At 48.7% G+C, this 17064-nt stretch overlaps 7 protein-coding genes across 7 annotated transcripts; 3 read left to right on the top strand and 4 right to left on the bottom strand.

Moving 5' to 3' along the window:
• Positions 1–1542: 1542 nt before the first annotated feature.
• Positions 1543–2457, bottom strand: EI90DRAFT_559834 (uncharacterized protein). The gene is made up of 5 exons (XM_039067797.1): positions 2161–2457; positions 2045–2111; positions 1829–1976; positions 1659–1766; positions 1543–1565 (listed from the first exon to the last, which is right to left on the bottom strand). The coding sequence occupies exons 1-4, from the start codon at positions 2226–2228 to the stop codon at positions 1720–1722; spliced, it is 330 nt and encodes a 109-aa protein (XP_038917428.1). The 5' UTR covers positions 2229–2457; the 3' UTR covers positions 1543–1565; positions 1659–1719.
• A 609-nt stretch (positions 2458–3066) lies between these two features.
• Positions 3067–4659, top strand: EI90DRAFT_559774 (uncharacterized protein). Its single transcript, XM_039067796.1, has 4 exons — positions 3067–3218; positions 3273–3754; positions 3815–4121; positions 4171–4659. The coding sequence occupies exons 2-4, from the start codon at positions 3284–3286 to the stop codon at positions 4338–4340; spliced, it is 948 nt and encodes a 315-aa protein (XP_038917427.1). The 5' UTR covers positions 3067–3218; positions 3273–3283; the 3' UTR covers positions 4341–4659.
• On the bottom strand, positions 4472–5354 carry EI90DRAFT_2970827 (actin depolymerizing factor). Its single transcript, XM_039055701.1, has 4 exons — positions 5347–5354; positions 4966–5222; positions 4780–4910; positions 4472–4720 (listed from the first exon to the last, which is right to left on the bottom strand). Exons 1-4 carry the CDS (start codon positions 5347–5349, stop codon positions 4689–4691), a joined length of 423 nt encoding a protein of 140 aa, XP_038917426.1. The 5' UTR covers positions 5350–5354; the 3' UTR covers positions 4472–4688.
• An 832-nt stretch (positions 5355–6186) lies between these two features.
• Positions 6187–6617, top strand: EI90DRAFT_3121672 (uncharacterized protein; the record flags this gene model as incomplete). Its single annotated transcript, XM_039063427.1, has 2 exons — positions 6187–6294; positions 6345–6617. 2 exons carry the CDS (start codon positions 6187–6189, stop codon positions 6615–6617), a joined length of 381 nt encoding a protein of 126 aa, XP_038917425.1.
• Positions 6618–7670: 1053 nt separating this feature from the next.
• EI90DRAFT_3015326 (uncharacterized protein) lies at positions 7671–9890 on the top strand (the record flags this gene model as incomplete). Its single annotated transcript, XM_039056882.1, has 10 exons — positions 7671–7715; positions 7818–7935; positions 7979–8090; positions 8658–8752; positions 8788–8803; positions 9056–9095; positions 9229–9286; positions 9335–9468; positions 9515–9641; positions 9769–9890. 10 exons carry the CDS (start codon positions 7671–7673, stop codon positions 9888–9890), a joined length of 867 nt encoding a protein of 288 aa, XP_038917424.1.
• A 2658-nt stretch (positions 9891–12548) lies between these two features.
• On the bottom strand, positions 12549–13327 carry EI90DRAFT_2916606 (uncharacterized protein; the record flags this gene model as incomplete). Its single annotated transcript, XM_039054592.1, has 4 exons — positions 12549–12770; positions 12834–12950; positions 13008–13055; positions 13121–13327. 4 exons carry the CDS (start codon positions 13325–13327, stop codon positions 12549–12551), a joined length of 594 nt encoding a protein of 197 aa, XP_038917423.1.
• Positions 13296–15096, bottom strand: EI90DRAFT_3051948 (uncharacterized protein). Its single transcript, XM_039059895.1, has 7 exons — positions 14979–15096; positions 14648–14920; positions 14242–14565; positions 14128–14192; positions 13936–14073; positions 13462–13881; positions 13296–13406 (listed from the first exon to the last, which is right to left on the bottom strand). The coding sequence occupies exons 2-6, from the start codon at positions 14918–14920 to the stop codon at positions 13734–13736; spliced, it is 948 nt and encodes a 315-aa protein (XP_038917422.1). The 5' UTR covers positions 14979–15096; the 3' UTR covers positions 13296–13406; positions 13462–13733.
• Between the last annotated feature and the right edge of the window lie 1968 nt (positions 15097–17064).

Here is a 17064-nt window from a genome sequence, read left to right as displayed (position 1 = left end):
GGCCTTTCCTCGAGGTGCTACCTCGTCGTACCGTCCCACCCATCGCAATTAACGAGGGTTGCTCATGCATTGTTGGCAAAGAGTTGGAGTTGAATAGAAATTTGAATCCAGAAGGTTCTGAATGACACTTAACATTGGCGGATTTGTCTTAACATACCGGGAAAAATGACAATTAGAAGCATCAGATTCCGATATGTAATGATACGATGCATGCTGCCGGCAGGCATCCACGCAGTGCCAGGGATTATATTATCCATTACAGACTTTCGCTGCGAGCGAAGTCACTGCCCTGGAGTGACTGAAAATGAACACCTGTACCTCTTAACTTCAACTGAGAGGAACCCAGTGCCTGAGTGAATTTGCTAGCTCAGGCACATCATATCGTCTACTCGATATCATACATATGAAAGAAGTGAGAATGTTGTCCAGAGTGGGAGAACGACGCGCAATGCATTTGCCCGCCGCTCTCGATCATCCGGATACGCAGTGACCCTCTAGCTCTTCAATGAACGCAGCTGGTGGCAATTCATTCTAGAGGTCTAGCCTCACCACACAGAAATGTACGCAGAACGATGCACAACAGAAAATCGGTCGATCATCAAGTTTTTTTGTTTCGGCATCCACACGTTGCGGGATGTGAGAGATTCCGAGCATAATTTATGTTCGAGAGGGCTGATTCTCGGATCATCCACGCCGCAAGCCAGAGGTGGCACAAGAAAGATTCCGGGAAAACGATATCATGCTACCAGCGGGCATTCACGCAGTGCCCGGGTACGTCATTCAGACACTGTAAGCAAGCAAAGCCGTTGTCCTGGAGGTGCTGAAGATGGAACGTGCTCAACTGAGAAGAACCCAGTATCTCAACGAATTCGTTCCCTCAGGTAAATCACATTATGTTGTGGTTTGAAAAGAAGGGAAGTTTTATCCAAGGTGGAAAAATGATGCGAATGTACCCCGTTGCTCTGAGCATCCGGATACGCAGTGACATATACTTTTCGATGAGCACGACAGTCAGTTCGGTCTATTCGGCTATAAATCCACCCTTCACGACACACAAAGGCATGCAGAATGAGACCCGGCCGGCCAAGCTCGCGATTCAGTAGGCCATGCACTGCAGGATGTGTGATTCTAAGTGCTTTCAGGAAGGCCTATCGCTAGAAGAGGTTGCGCATGTGCAATATGAAGCTTCATTCCGTGTAGTTATCGGATACCTGAATCAAAGATGCAGCGTTCGATGACCATGTGCATGAGGACACGCGCGGCTATGGAAAAACGAGAACTGAGAGAACCGAGATCTCCTGCATGATAACGTGAGGAATATGCATTGGCCAATGGTAGGTGCAATGGATGGGCAATAGATGTTGCACGGATAACCATGGGTGCTGACCCTGGCACAATGTGGAAGGCGCGCGAGAATTGTAACAGCCAGATATCGGTTGATATCAGTGGTGCTATTCATAAGGTTCTAAGTGGAGCATTCGGCGTGTTGAGGAAGAAAAGATTCCAATCAGCGAGCTATTCGTCGATGTAGGCAAATAAGCCACCGGTGCCCATATATGAGAGCGCTGAACAGGAAGAATCAGCGCTGGCGGATGAACGAAAGTTGGATACGGGGTTGATGCAGCACAAGCGGCCAGAATCCGCGATACCGAACTTACGTAATTCTTGCGTTGCTCACGAGATCGATATCAAGGACGCCGCCTTCCTGACCGACCATTGTTAACGATATCGGCGCTGACGCTGCAGAAAATCCGTGGACCAAGCTCCTGAATTTCGATTGCCAGGATAATAGTGTCTGAAACTTCAACTGGAAATTTCGGACACGCACCGACCGTTCTCAACAAGGTGACTTCCATCCAAATGGATTCCAGTTCCAAATTCTCAATTGCCATTGACAGTGGGTGATTGTTCTGCAGATTGTTTACAACCGTCAGAGGGTGCATACTTTGTACATATCTTGTGCTACACGACGGGAACTACGCATCTAGTCAATAACGTATACTTGTGATAGCTGGAAATGAAAAAGAAGTTTCCAAATACGTACATAAGTCGCGCGTCTTCTTGTTCCCGGTCCGCTGTGTGGCGATATACAATTAACGGGCCTGATGAAGCTACGCGAGTGTGTGAGATTCGACAATAGACTCGGCGGAAAGTGAGAACCTTTGGCAATGAGATAGTGAGAATGGTGTGTCATCGCACCTACGTAGGACACGACGCCTCACTTCCATTTATCGATGACTACCGCGACATTGGGTACACGACGGTGGGTGCATAGAACGGAGGCGTGCAATAGAGCGACAAGAACAGGGCGAAGCGATTCGAAAATCTACCTTGTGAGTCGCAAGGTCTGTACAGCATAACCCCTTGTTTTCTGTCCATTAGCGCCGAGAAAAATGTAACTGTGCGAGATTGGAGACCATGACCAGGCGAGGCCGCAGCCGCGGTTTATACATCGGAGCAAACGAAATGGGATCTTGGGCCTAGACACTATGTAGGGATTTCTTTGATAATGAGTTGCTGCTGACGAGGACATCTTCTGAATGCGAGCGTGGAAGAACGTCTTGCCAATGCAGCAAGTGATCAAGGGATATATTTCAATTTTTCCGGTCATAACCCTAAACTTAGGGCGACTGTTCATGGATACTGCGAGTGTGATGGGCCTGGATTGATAAAGAACGCGTGACAAGAGGAAATCACAGTTGACCACTAACATGGAGATGGTAGGAAATACATAATGAACTTCTTGGCAATTCTAGCCTCCTGGCTCTCCGTGAAGGCTCTCGCCCGCTTGCAATATTCTGGGACCCATAGTTGCCTAAGGAAAACCGGCAATAGCGGCTACTTCCCCGCAATGAAGCACGCGCTGCTCTAGGAGGGAGCATGATTAGAAATTGGATGCACGCGAACCCGGCCGCTGCTGCGGCATGGCACAAGTACTTTCTCCCATAACCGTGATGACACGCCTGTTCCTATGGCTGAGCAAGCCTCGGCGAACAACGGACCTGCGTGAGTCCGGGGAGTCAGTCGTTCAGTCCGATTGTGGTTGGCTCCCACACTCACGTGAGACTAAAAGCCAGTCTAAGTTGGCCTCAGTACAGCCACCAAGCCGAAGGGGTTGGGATCGAGAGTTTTGCACTCCTCCCTCTCCTCCCTTTGCCGCTATTACTCCGCTCAGTATTCATCATTGTAACCCTTTCCTATTACTGTTCTCACCTCTCGTGAGTTCGCTGCTTTATCGTCGTCTGCCTATATCCATCTCATTTTTCTTCTAGCGAGCTTCGCCATGCGGCCTCCCTCGTCCTCTGAGCAATCGACAATTATTCAGGTCTGTGAGCTCCATGAAAAAGAACATCGCCTTCGCCCCTACTACCATCGTTGCGTAGTTCTGGGATCGTGGTTCATCAAGTATGGCGGCCATGCAGATCTGGAGTTGGAATACAAGACGCAAAGTTATCTCTGGAGCATGGCGGATGGCCATCAGGAGGCACTTCGCATTCCCCAGGTCCTAGCCTACTTTTCCCCTAAGAAACAGTGGGCATACTTGGTCACCGAGCGCATCGATCCCATTTTGCCTGCCAATACTTCCCCTCAAGCCGTCGCCACAGCTATAGAATGGCTCTGTTCTGTCCCTCCCCCCTCTGGCCTCACACTCGGCTCAGTTGGAGGTGGCGGCGCCCGCCATAAACTCTTCAAGGACTTCGAGGCGCCGCTATCCTTCTCGAGTTCGGAAACTCTGCAGAACTACATGAACTTGGTATATCTCTGCTCTTGCTTTTCCCTCGCAATTGGTCGCGCTGATTATCTGCTTAATCAGGCACTTCAAAATATTCATTCAGGAGACCGACCAGCATATATGAATCTTCTCAATGACCGGCTCATCTTCACCCAGTCCGACATGGACGAGAGCAATTTCGCCCTCGATGAACACCAAAGGGTCTGCATGTTTGATTTTCGAGACGTCGGAGTGCTGCCAGAGTCCTTCGCCAGCTATACGCTAGGTGACAGTGCCAATCCCTTTATAAAAAGCGTAGCCAAGCACTTGGATTGGGTCAACGATCACAACAGGAAATCCATGGCAAGAGCTGGCGTAATTTTGCAGACATTGGGTGATGCGACTTTCGGTTCGTCTACTACTGCCTCAGCTGAGATCCGCACTGACCTCGATGACAGGTCTTACTTCCAGAAGTTATACCTGGACTCTAGACTATTTTAACGTTAGTATACTAAGCCGCCCCCTTCGAACGTTCAAAATCAACACTCTTATAATATTACGTTATATGTACCCTCTGGTCAACTTCCTTCTCGCTCCCTTCTGCATCCTGGAGGCCTCCTTGCTGTAGATTTGGTTGTGGGTTGGTGCCAAACCAATGCCAAACATGCCATGGTTTCGGTTCTTCCGCTTTCAAGTTGGGAATCCTCGTATGTCCGAAGAGCTCATGAAGGATGCTCTGGTGCTTTGTGTGGGCACATTGACGCCTTGTGGGGAGATTCAACTCAAATTCATTCCGAGATAATATGCATGGACAAATGTCAGTTCCTTGAAGACTAGAGACTAATAGGCATTAATTATGTCCATCACGTCCTCTTCTTCTTACACAGATTTGGAGATACATATTCTCTGGTATTTAGGAAGGCACAGGCATAGCTCGATCTACACCAGCGCCCCTACGAAGCTCGAGCATAGAAGTTCATCTAGCACTCCGCTTAGCCTTATCCAGAACTACGCATGCGTGATAAGCGAAAAAAGCCCTTTGAAATAGAAACTACGTTATTGCTTACTGGCTTCGTATGAAACCTCGTCGAAAGCAGTTCCTTGTATTTCAAGCGCAATACCGTCAAGCCTTCGGCGCAAAGCATCTCTCGAAGACGCATAAAGCATCTTCGGCCTAATCTTTGCGTCATCGGGGGACCTTTCGAGCGCGCTTATTCCATTTTCCGGCTTGTCGAACAAAAACAAGAACCCACCAAGAAATAAAAGTCAATTTGTTCCGCTGACCACCCTCGTCCAGTTTGTACTCAAAATCATAGACAACCCATCGTGGCTCGGCTTCGGGTAGCTCGGCCGTGAAGGAATCGTAGGTTGAGTCAATAGGCCCAGTCTTGTCAACAACAATCTCCTTGTTGTCGGCGCTGAGTTTGTAGATGACATATCTGTACTTCTTTCCGAGCTTGATGACTTGGAATTCGGTCAAGCAATTATCATTGACCCCTACTCCAGAAGACTGGGGAAGTGCGCGGATCGCGATCACGACGATCAGGGTGCGGAAGATCGCAGAAGTTTGAGATGTAGAACACAGTAAGTGAAAGATTGGGAGTGGAAAAGAGTTCAAGGGCAGCTCTACTCACCATGATTAGGGATTAAAGAGGATGGATGTGAGGTGGATATCAGGTAGCTAACAGGCGCGAACGATCGCAGCGATTGCGGCTCAACAAGGGTTTAAACCACGTGAGTATATTCACATGATTGATGCTACGGAGTCAGCCGCTCGTATGACCTCCCCAGCTGTCAGTGTGGTCAGGAAGTGGGACGCTCCTTTTGGTCGTCGTCTTTGAGTTTGAGCAGCAGTGCGTGCGAAGCGTTCATATCTGGTGGCCACGCGATTCTCCTTTTGTCACAGATGGCCTTCACCCTGGAGTGTATCGAGTGCTTTCCCTGAGCGCAGAACTTTTTCCCGCTGTGCAATTGGGAATATCGGTGAATGCAAAGGCGTTATTGCAACATCTTCGAACTAAGGTATCTCTTTGCTTTGAGCCCTAGCTTGATATCATACTTGCTTCTATGCCAAGACTTCCCGTTCGTTGTTGCCTCGCTTTTGCATCGAAAAAAAATGCACTGAGACGACGAACCGAGGTAGCGGTGTAAAAGGGAGTGCGGTCTCGCAGTCCTGCGTCAAGGATATTTGCAGCTGAGTCTCTGAACGAGGAACCTTCCGCGCACGGAAGTGGAAATCCTGTCTCACGTCACAGGCTGGGTTGGCATCAGAAAAGTTGTTCATACACTCCTATTTTCAACGCTGCATCCTCGTCACACAGACTAAACTACGACATTCTGTGCCTAATGGATAATTTTACAAGTGATTATGGTTGTCAATTTTACTATTGACGCCACGCGTTTTTTTTTGGCTCCGCTGCACCCTATTACGATGGATGTCACGCGTACACTCGCCACTATCTCCCTCCCTAATCATGTCTTCCAGCCAGAACCTTCAACAAGTGCTTGGAGATCCATCTGCACCCCATCCATTCAAGCTCCCGAGTACTGTCACGACATTAGAGAAGGCTATCCAACAAGTTGTAAATCTCTTACGGGTTTTTCGTTCTGAACGTGATACGATTGGATTAAGCAAAACCTGGGCATTGCCTGGTTCATCATCCACAGCGCTCTCGATAGGGCCGGGGATCCGAACATAAAAGAACATCTTAGAAACGAATCCGAATCCGATGCTTATATCGAGAGCGAGCGAGAACTTATCGAGTTGCTGAGAAGTATGGTAGCGAATGGTACCTTGCTCTCTGCCTTCTGGCGCCAAGCACCCTGGTTACCATATTCTCCAGGAGCGTTTCTAAAACCTGAGCCAGAGACTACCGATGCGGACACAGCTCTTCGTACGCGGTGAATACTATGGCGATCACCTTTCCAAGGACAAGGACAGAACTAAGAAGCTGGTCACCTGCCTGACGAGCATCGTAAATTCATCCGGAACTGGCATGTCGCGCATGGTGGATCAACTTGGCACGAGGATTGTGACGGTATCGATATGTTTACGTCTGAGAGGCGAAGGTTTTCCGTTCTTATCATTAGTCGTAGATCACCATAGGAGGTTGGCGTTATTCGACCACGGAACAATCATATCATGCTTCGAATCGTAATTAAAAAACTTTCTACCATGAGATAATTGAGTTGGTCGAGAAGGTGCATGTCCTTCACCATCTTTTGTGAGAAGAACCGGTTTCTCGAGTTTGCTATTGATATAGTTAAACTTGAACCCCCGTTGTCCCCTGAGTAACCGCACAGTCGACCTTGTGGTCGGCGAACTAGGGCTCATTACGGCTCCTGGCCGCCATGAGTCCTCCGACCCCAAGATTGACTGACTAGCAAGGAGCCTGGGTGTTAGATTAGCGAATTAAGCAGATGGGTGATGTTATATATATATATGCGCAGGACGCACGTACATGCATTAATGGCTCGCTGGAGTACATTAAAGGCTTAAAAGATATCGATCCCGATTCATGAGCAGATATCGAAGGGGTTCCCCGTGAACAACGGCTTCGAGAGCCACCGGCACGGATCTAGTCTGCAAGTATCCAATCAAGAATCACTCGATTGTATTCGTGTAGTGCAGGAATTATAACCCATCATGGGTTGACACACTGTGTGACGTGCGCCAAGAAATATCAAAATGTTAATTTTCACTCCCAACTAGCAGAGAAGCCACTCTGGTTTGCTCGGCGGCAGAACGCCACAGCACTCGCAATTCTCCCGCAACCCTTCAATCGTTACGTGTTCCAATCTGAATCTGGTAGCTTGACTTTGATTGCCTAATTCTGGTATGCTCCATGATGCTGGATACGTAGTACAAAATTAAACGTTGAATTCGGTTCTGAACACTATAATTTACGCGCGGCGCTCAAGTCGGATGCAACCAGCTTTGACCTCACCATCACTAACTATGACATTGTCATCGTGTCGCACACAAGACGTGAACAACGACCAAGTGAGCATGACCTTGTGGTCGGCGAACCAACATTTGGTAAGCCCGATTTTGGTTGGATGCGATGGTTTCGTATGGACGCTGTCTGACACACATCTCGCAAAGGCACCGAACAACGTCATTGTCGTCAAGCGGGTGAGGCTGACCCTCAAGGCCTACGACCTCGCGAAGCCCCCCCCCCCGAACTTTGACCCCCTCGAAGGCACCGAGGTATGTGGTTTCGGTCCGCTGAAGCTCTAATCGTACTGATCCGCATCTGGCTGCAGGTCGAATCGTGGGGCAACCGTCCACGGTTCTCAAGTGCATCTCGAAGAGCATCCTGTCCGGCATCCAGGAAGGCCTCTGGACGATGCAAGAAACCCTCGACCTTCTCGGATCGTGTGTCGTTGAGTGAGGGACAATTCGGCGGGTCGTCGGTCGCATGTACCGTTTACATGTATATTATCTTCATTGTTATATTTGTGATTGAGGGACAATTTGGCGGGTCGTCGGTCATATGTACTGCCGTTTACATATTATCTTCATTGTTATATTTGTTGTACAAGCCAATGGAATGATCAATCGATGTCCAAAATCTTGTTACATATGTAGCACTCAGTGGGGATACTCAACGGGGGAAGATCTCACACTTGTAACATTGTAACCGCGCAGCGGTATGAGTAGCTAGACTAATAACATGATGAGACAAAACTAATAAAGGAAAAATACGCACGTAAGCGCTACATGTGGAGCACAGTCAACGGTGAACATATCAGTAACTGATACGCGTGCCGACACGTCGTCATGGCTTGTTTATCCAACACAAAACTTGGTTGCAGACTCAAATGACAAAACGTACGCGACGCGACCTGCTAGATTTTAGTCGCTGTTTGTGCTCGGGTCTCTTCCCATGCATCTACAATGTCCCGCGAATTCATCACCAACTTGATCTATCCCCTGGCTTAGGCCACGTTGTGTTCACCTTAGCGGCATCTCTCTTCTCACGCCCGACGCTGGCGTGACGGGTGTAGCGCATCCGCAAGTGGTCTTCAAGTTGTCTTGTGGGTGTTGGCATGATCGAACTGCGACTGGGCAGGTCGCCATACCCCACGGTTCGTTTTTATGCCATCGTTGCACGTCTCTGGTTGGATGTTGGCTGATAGTCCTCGGCGCGTTTCACGTCGACCATTCGACCGTCCCTGCTCACCAATGAGTTTGCCTTCATGCCATGTCAATGGCGCTATCAGTCTCGATTCCTCAGTGCACAGTGATGCCTGGAGCTTAACATTGAGGCGTCGCCCATGTGTTCATCGGATCTTGGAGAAAGCTCCGAGCTAGGTTGCTGCTGAGTTGAGGAAAATTAGGCGAACCTTGGTGTGCAAGAAGGAGCCGCTTAGAATGACAGTGAGTGTAACAGCTAGCAAAAAAGCGTAGAGATTTAGCCTTGAGTTTAGCCTGTGGCGATGATATCGTTGTGGTTCGTGATTCTCCAACTCCCCTCCTTGTTTAATGATGACGTTGAACCGTTGTGACATAGGACGATTGCCCAGCACAGGCCAAGGGACTGCTTGCATGGGTGTGGACAGGACCCATCGGTGCCATTACTTCTGGGCTTCCCTGAATTGAGGACGTTGCGAATGAAGATCTCATTGGTAAAGGCTCAGCCAATTGCTTGTCGGAAGTGTTGAGCATTAGCGCGCCAGCTTCCAGCCAGCGGCCAGGGCTTCAGCGACGAGAAGCAGAGTTCCAGGCGACGCGTACTCGTGGCCTGAATGAAGTATTATGTGTATGGACAATCGAGTTGTTTCGTCGGATGGTTTCAGTCCTATTATACCGAAGACACAGATCGCACCCGCCCGCCCGCCGCTCCCAGCATGGGAGTAAGGCAGCAGAGATCGAGGACGTACGGCACAACAGTTGTTAAGCGATGGCTGGATGTGAGACCTTTGGGTAAGTTCAGTGCATTGGCAATGTGGTAACTCATAAGTTCCATAGATATGCCAAGGTCTCCGCTCCTATATACCACCAGATTGGACTTGCACGCCGAGTAACACAATTATGACCAGCCTCTCTTTAGTGGGCCCTCAAAGTCCGCCCCTGGATGCACTTTCATACCGCGAAAATTTGCCAGTCACGGACAAACGATCGATCATTGTCACCTATATACAAGCCATGCCTCATCGACTCGCAAACTACTAAATGGATCGCTGCGGTTCGTTCTTTTTTCCGACTCCTATCTCCAACGATTTCAGTGCCAGAAAGGAAAGAGAGAGACGGTGGAAAAAAGAAATAAAATCAAAAATGAATAGTTAGTTGCTTACTTTGCTGTTTCTTTTGGTACCCCAGTAGTCTTCGCAATACATATGTATGTATTTGGGGCTTATCTTGGGAAATACGAGTTCCCGGTACACCTGTTTCCAGCTCCTTGAAATGTTTTCACAATATTGGCCATGAGAGTGTCGGGCGAAGCGAATAATTTACGCGCGGAAAACAGCAACCAAGTTAGCGATGAAAATGAAGCTGAACATGTCCCCAGAGGCAAGGGCCTACAAGAGCCAGGTGAAAAGCTCTGTCGCTTCATAGATGAACGCAAGGATTTGGAATTGGACAAAGGCCCGGCTCACGAAGGCCTCCGCTTTTGACCAGGCTCATGTCCTCACCGATAGCCCGCGAGACCCAAAACATAGGAACCTGTTCATGGAGCTGCGTCGAATTCTACGACAAATCCAAGATCTTCACTGTTGATTTCGACAACAGGGCGCTTCAATAAATCCCCAGAACCTAACAAATGTCTCCCGAATCCGATTTCCGAAATCAGCTTCGATGACATTGCATACTCGGCATTGAACATTGAAGTGCACTGTCAAGATAGACAGAGTGGTAGAAACCAATTGGATTCCCCATCTTGGCCGCCCATTGTGTGTCCACCCCAGTCATCCCTTTAGAGAACAGCTTTCATACCACTTCGAGCAGATTCGGGTCTTAGCTGCAACCGGGACGCAAACACAAATCAATGATTATAGACTACGCGAAGCAGAAACTGCTGAACGGTCCGAATGAGCGGATAGGCAATCCGGCTGATTCCCTGGCCTGCCTCTCCGTACATTTCGCGCCGGAGTTCAACATGGACGTTCCAGCTCGCGACGTACGCCATGCACAGGTTGAACGGTATATGTGGCTCTGCGTTACAGCGACTCCTGGACTCGAAAACATGATTACTATTCCTGGGTCCGAACCACTTCTTGTCGAGGCCGCCTATCAACTCATGAAGGACACGCAGCGGCATGCGGTGTGCCATCTGGCCAACCATTCGGATTTGAACTGCATCGGCCGTGGAACGCATGGTGAACTGGCTGCGGCCCTGCTGATCGTGCAGACATACGACGCGGCACGGATAATTAGCGGTCAAAGATGGGTGTCTGTTCCACTGGACCAGTAACATTCGTGCCTGTACGGTAGCATCGATCCCAACCTGGATGTGTCAGGAAGTCATGGAAAGCAAGACCTTTACTGTAACTCGGACGCAAGGTGCACGGTTGGGTTTATATATCCCATCGTAACCCTTCCCTGATTTTCCAGCAGGCAGCAAGATGTCTGTCGCCGGCTCTAAGGATTAGCTGTAAAGGGTTCATGCAAACCTGAGCGAAGTATGCGTCTTCAGAGAGCTTGTATGTTGTGCATGTCATGGAGTGGTGGCTCTGATGCGCCGCTGCAAGAATCTAGTTGACAGTTAAATCGTTAGCCGAGAGCGGTCTTCGTCCATCAGATGTGGAATCTATGTTGTCTATGTTAAATCTGGGCCGATATCCATTGAGCCGTGGCATAGCATTCAAGCTGTGCCACTCTTCGCCATCGCCCTTTGAATGCTCAATGGCGGGTGTCGGAGGAAACACGAAGCTTGAAGAAACGCCATACAAGATGTGAGGGGCATGCTAGTACTGCCTACTGCCAGGATCGCCGCGGCGGACGAAACAATGCTACGATGTGAGGGAAGAGAAGTATTCAACGTGGTGCCAGGCCCGCACATATGACTTTAGACACTTCAGCTACAGGAGGTGAGGGGGCGCACGGCATCATATATGATATAGCATTGGCTCCAGGAACGACTCGAAGAGCATCATCCTGAGTTGAACTGCCAGAAGCAGCCTCAAGCTGAGCAGAGGCCGCTGGGAGAGGCTTCCCATTGCGTTTTCCGAAGGAAAGGCTGCTAAAGCAATGGTGGAAAAGTTGATCAATAGGTGAATTCCACTCACTTGGAATGGTTGCACGACAGAGAGCCTTAGGCCTCGGAGCGCAGCTTAAGCTGAATGTACTATATGGACCTTCGGCTCCAGCCGACCCAGGGGAGGCACGCTCACGACTTACCAAAGGTGAATATCATGACCTTCCTGCAAGTCCTCGCTAATCTGATGAACGTAGAAATCTAGTCCCACCGAAACAAAGCCGAGTCGACATCAAGCAATGTAGAAGAGCCGTTCGCGACCTCTCAAAAGCCCTCTAGCTACGGAGTGATGTTTCTACCTCACCAACATTCTGTGCTCTTGAACATTGACTCGATGTGGAGTGAACACCACAAATGGATTCACTCCTCAGCATATGCATAAACAGCGACGTGGGATAGTGATTTTGGCAACCCCCCATCGTTGATGCGTGAATGTCCAATTCCACTCCGATAGATGATCAAGTTATATGGCAAGCACACAAGGGTTATGTTAGGCAGGGATAAAAGCAGGGACTTAGCACTAAGGACAATGAGAATTCCTATAAACGGGTACGCTTGAGAGGATATCGACTCTCAAACAAGTTTCTCAGTGAGCGTCGCAGAGGTTTCCCGGTGCCATTCTTAGGTATCTAGGATCATGGGGAGATATAAGATCGGGATCGATGCCACCGCCATTCCTTCAGAAAGCGCAATGAAGAACTCACTGCATCAACAAACTGAATCCCGCCCACTAACCACTTAGGTTTACTTAGCCCCGCACACACAGCAGCATCAATCATCTCTACGCATTTCTCCTCACCGATTCGCCTTCCTTCACCAGACAACACGACGAAAGCACGCGGAACTAGCTCCTCAGTCTCAGCAGATAACCTCCGCAGTCTGTCCAGATGCGTAAGGCGTGGCAGAGGGGATGCCAAAACTGAAGAGGCGTTAACTCCTGCGACTGAAACTTCGCTGACGAACTTCTGGCAACGTCTATGAATAGCTTCTTCAATTTCGCCGGGAGTGACCTGTGTTCCTAATATCTTCATGACATCCTAGTGTGAAGAGAGTAGGCGTGCATGAGGAAAAAAATTAAAGGATTCATAACAAACCTTGAGTCGATCCACGAACCACAGGTTCCCATCCTGATCGGCGATAAACTTGTTATATCGAAAGGGGAGTCATTGGGTATATGCATTGGCCCAATTGATGAGTCAAGGCTCACACAGTCACCAGTTCTAAGCCAATCACTTCCCTCAGCGCCAGGTACACTGACACCAAAGGTGTCCCTCGTTGCAGTCTCGTTCATCCAATACCCCAAGGCCACATTCGGTCCACGAAGGTACAACTCTCCGATCGAGAACCCCTCCGGTAGGCCACCGTGCCCATCGGACTCTGATTTGACATCGTCTTGATAAAGAGTGGCCTCCATATTAGCTCCTAGTACCATGGCACAATCCCGGTGGAGCTAATTTTGGAGGCGTGAGCGACGGGCCAGCAATTGCAATCGTCTGTACCCCAAGGATGAATATGTTGGTGGAACCGAAGTCAATGCAAATCACCTACAGCTTCCGTAGCCCCGAAGAACTTGTTGGAGCTCTATCAATACGAGAACGCCAAGAGTTGCAGTGGAGGAGACTGACAGATTTAACTGGAGGTAGACCTGTGACGTGAGTATCACTCGCATGAGACCTCCTGCAATTGTGCCAAGAGTTGTGGCGACAGAGCAGCAGAAGCTGAGGTAATTCCGGGCATGTTCCGAAGGGCTTCCCGAAAAATATTTGGTTCGACCCCTTTTAACAATGGTGAGTTAACCAACTGCCTGATCATCGTTGGTACTAGCGAAGCCGCTTGGATTTTGTACCTAAGTACCGCGTATTAAATATGTAGCAGAGCTGTAGCTTCACCCACTTTTGTATAGCTTTTAGAGCCGCCTCGACCTCCCACCGCGGAAGGATCACACAGGTGTTAACTACACAGTGGTTCCTATCGCCAAACAGATTGATTCCATCCCAGCTTTTATGAGATATTAAATCGTACCTCAAACAACTGGTGAAGAAACCTTGCGTGTGATACATCGGAATCGTAGTCAACCTCATCATTTGCTGTGGTAGGGGCACACCCGCACTCTTGAGCAACGCTCGCACATGAGCGGAAGCCTGAAAGATAGCCGAGATACTGTAACTTTCACTTTAAACAAGGCTCCAAAAGTGATGCACGAATGGAACCAACAAGTTACCATGGGAAATCATGACGGCCTTTGGCATCCCGCTAGTACCACTAGAGAAAAGCATGCACTGGTGCTACGTCAGCACCACTTCAGATCCACAATAGTGCTTCGCTCACGGCTAGATCGCTTCTCTTAACCTTGCACATGGGCGAAGTATCCATATCCCTTGTATCAGCGAGCAAAGTATCCAAATCTCGTCCACCATTTAGGTCAACTATTCCTCTCAATGACTTGCCATCCCTAACGGTGCTTCTGATTCTAGCAAAGGTCCTGGTGTACCTGAGAGACTCTATATGACTGGTGAGAGTCTGTCCGGATATGAAAATCCGAGATGGTGTGGAGTCGATCGCATGGACAAGCTCTTCCTTTGTCGCATGGATATTCATCAGAACGCAGGGGATGCCAGAATAGAAGCAAGCATGGGCAATAATGTTGAAATCTTATGAAAATAAAGTCAAAAGCGATGATCGGCTGGGCGCAAGTGCCGTTCGGTATCGCCTCGCGCAAACTCAACCTGCTTACCATGTGGTTTTCGGAGAGTATACAGACTCGTTCATTCCTAGTCAGTCCCAATCCTCCGTCGGCCTGCCTGCCTACGAGTGCAGTGGCAAGCCTCTTGACTCGATCGATATGCTGACCGCGTGTCCGAGAGGTGCTTGTGTGGGCATGGATGTACACGATCTGTGAGTCAGGGACACTTATCACGGGAGAACTATCAAATAACAATTGATACATGTTGTCCACATTGTGATCTTCGTAGCGCAAAGGCGACCGGTAAACCCTCGGACTACTCATCTTTTAAAAAAAGGTGGTGAGGATGAAGCGAGGACAAGGAAAGCTTACAGGGGCCTACCGGCTTTAAAAGAGCTCTGGGGGCTTCTGGCCGCTAGTAATATGATAATCTCAGGATATTAGAGCAAGCCAAAAAAAAAATCCGCGCGTCCGATTTGGGTGCATCATTTATTTGCTGCCTTTTCTTTTGGAAGATCACATGACCCGCACGGACATTCATCCAAATCGCTTGCTTTACTAGAAAGGTTGCTTCGCAACCATGACCTTGCTTGCACATCATTGCTCAATGCTGACCACGAGCCAGTTATTGGAGTTGGCTTTAGTCATTTAATTCCTTGACACTCCATCCGTCAAGCACCCACTCAGTTGACATTTTCTTTGTAGTTAACAGACATAATGAGCACTATGAGTTGAATCGAGGATGGTCTGAAACGATAAAAAGTATAAAGGGTTGGCAGAGGGGAACGCACCGTCCCTTACTCCTGCCTTCGGTACTTAACCAGAGAGAAAGTGGTCCAGAGAAGTGTCGTTTGGAAGGCGAGCCACCTTCTACACGGTTACTGAGGGGAGCTGGGTCTCTAAACACTATGATCTCCTCCACACGTGCGGAGTATGTTGTCCTCTTCTCAGTGCCTATCAAGTGACATGCTGGTGACATCAAACCTAAACAATAATCTGAACATCGCAAATGGAACTCGCGGCAAAGTGGTGGGGGGCCGAGAGTTTCGCTTCGTTACCCACCATCTTGCCCACTTGGGTTGGATGTCGCTCAAGTGCACTATGGTGCCCGACAAAGACAGAGAACTTGCAGTCACGAAGTCCTCATTTGTAAAGTGAGGGTCGATGTTGCCATTTGTGAAGTGAGTACCGGGGTTGTCTTCCATTATTGTCAGCCCATGGCTGGTACATGACCTGTGGACGAAGCCTTGAAGCGGGCGGACTCAAGTACATATGCTTCGAAAAGTTGAACATGCCGGCAAATACTACTTGGGAAGCAGCGAGGGCATCGGGCGCGGGTTAATACTTAACTGAGTTATACCGATGCACTAAACACCCGAGAACTTCAGGTACGATGATGGCGAGGGGGGACGACCATAACACAATGATACATAATTTCGTTGAATGGTCACATGCTATTGGGAATCACATGAGAAGTAAATGTAATATAAACACATTTTTTCCCACGCAATTGTGGGTTTGGAAGTGACCTTGCAAGCAAGGTAACATTGGGGGTGGGCAACCCAGGTTAGTTCCGTGTCCTGATTATGTAAGCCCAATGTAGTAGCCGAGTGTGCCATAAATGTCTCATGTACTTTCTCAACACACACAACAAATGAAGAGGAACTTCATTAGTAAACATCAATCAGAACAACCTAAACTAAAGATCGGACAGAGGAATTTTTGAGAAAATCAAAAATGGCTTTGTTGTGATCGAGAAAATGAGTCTATTTTACCCATATCTTCGTTTGTAGGAAGTTACATCGAAATTCCTCTGTCCATTTTGTATAAATACACTATCTGCTCCATATCCCCGGTTTATAAGTTCTCTAGACAATCCTGGAGAGAGAAAGTACAAACGGAAAATTTTGTTATGGTTTATTTGTAATTTCACCCTGATGCGTCGGGGCAAACACCGCCCACCTGCTCCCTCGACACTTGATCTTGACTTGTGTTCCTGGAATCTGACCTGTACTTAGCACTGACACAAGTACCGGCTTCCCTACTTAGCTTATATTGGTCTGCTTTCTCACAAGGCTCAATACATTAGATGGGAATAAAGACTCAAGCCCAATCCAATGCACTCTATCATGCCCGTCTTGCACGCTGGGGTCATACTAGCTCAGAACAGGATAGCTTTCTCCTTGCTCCACCACCCCGTAGTGATGGACGTCGTAATTCTCGCTCAAGTTCACCATATGCTAGAACACCATCCCAATCCTCCCGCTCTCCATCTCCCCAGCCTTCCATTGAATCAAAGATCTCAAACCCCCGGCAACAGATTGGCGGACTAAGGCGTCAAGTCAATGGGCTGCTTTCCAAGCTCAACTCACTTTCAGAAAGAGGCACCAAGTTCAAACAAACCATTCACACCCTTCGGCAACGTTGCACACGATCCAAAAATGCCAACAATACCGCTAATGGGAAGC

Source organism: Cantharellus anzutake, assembly GCF_015039405.1.
Source record: "Cantharellus anzutake strain C23 chromosome Unknown EI90scaffold_17, whole genome shotgun sequence".
In the NCBI taxonomy this organism is placed as follows: Eukaryota; Fungi; Basidiomycota; class Agaricomycetes; order Cantharellales; family Hydnaceae; genus Cantharellus; species Cantharellus anzutake.
This window is presented reverse-complemented; position numbering and strand designations above follow the sequence as displayed.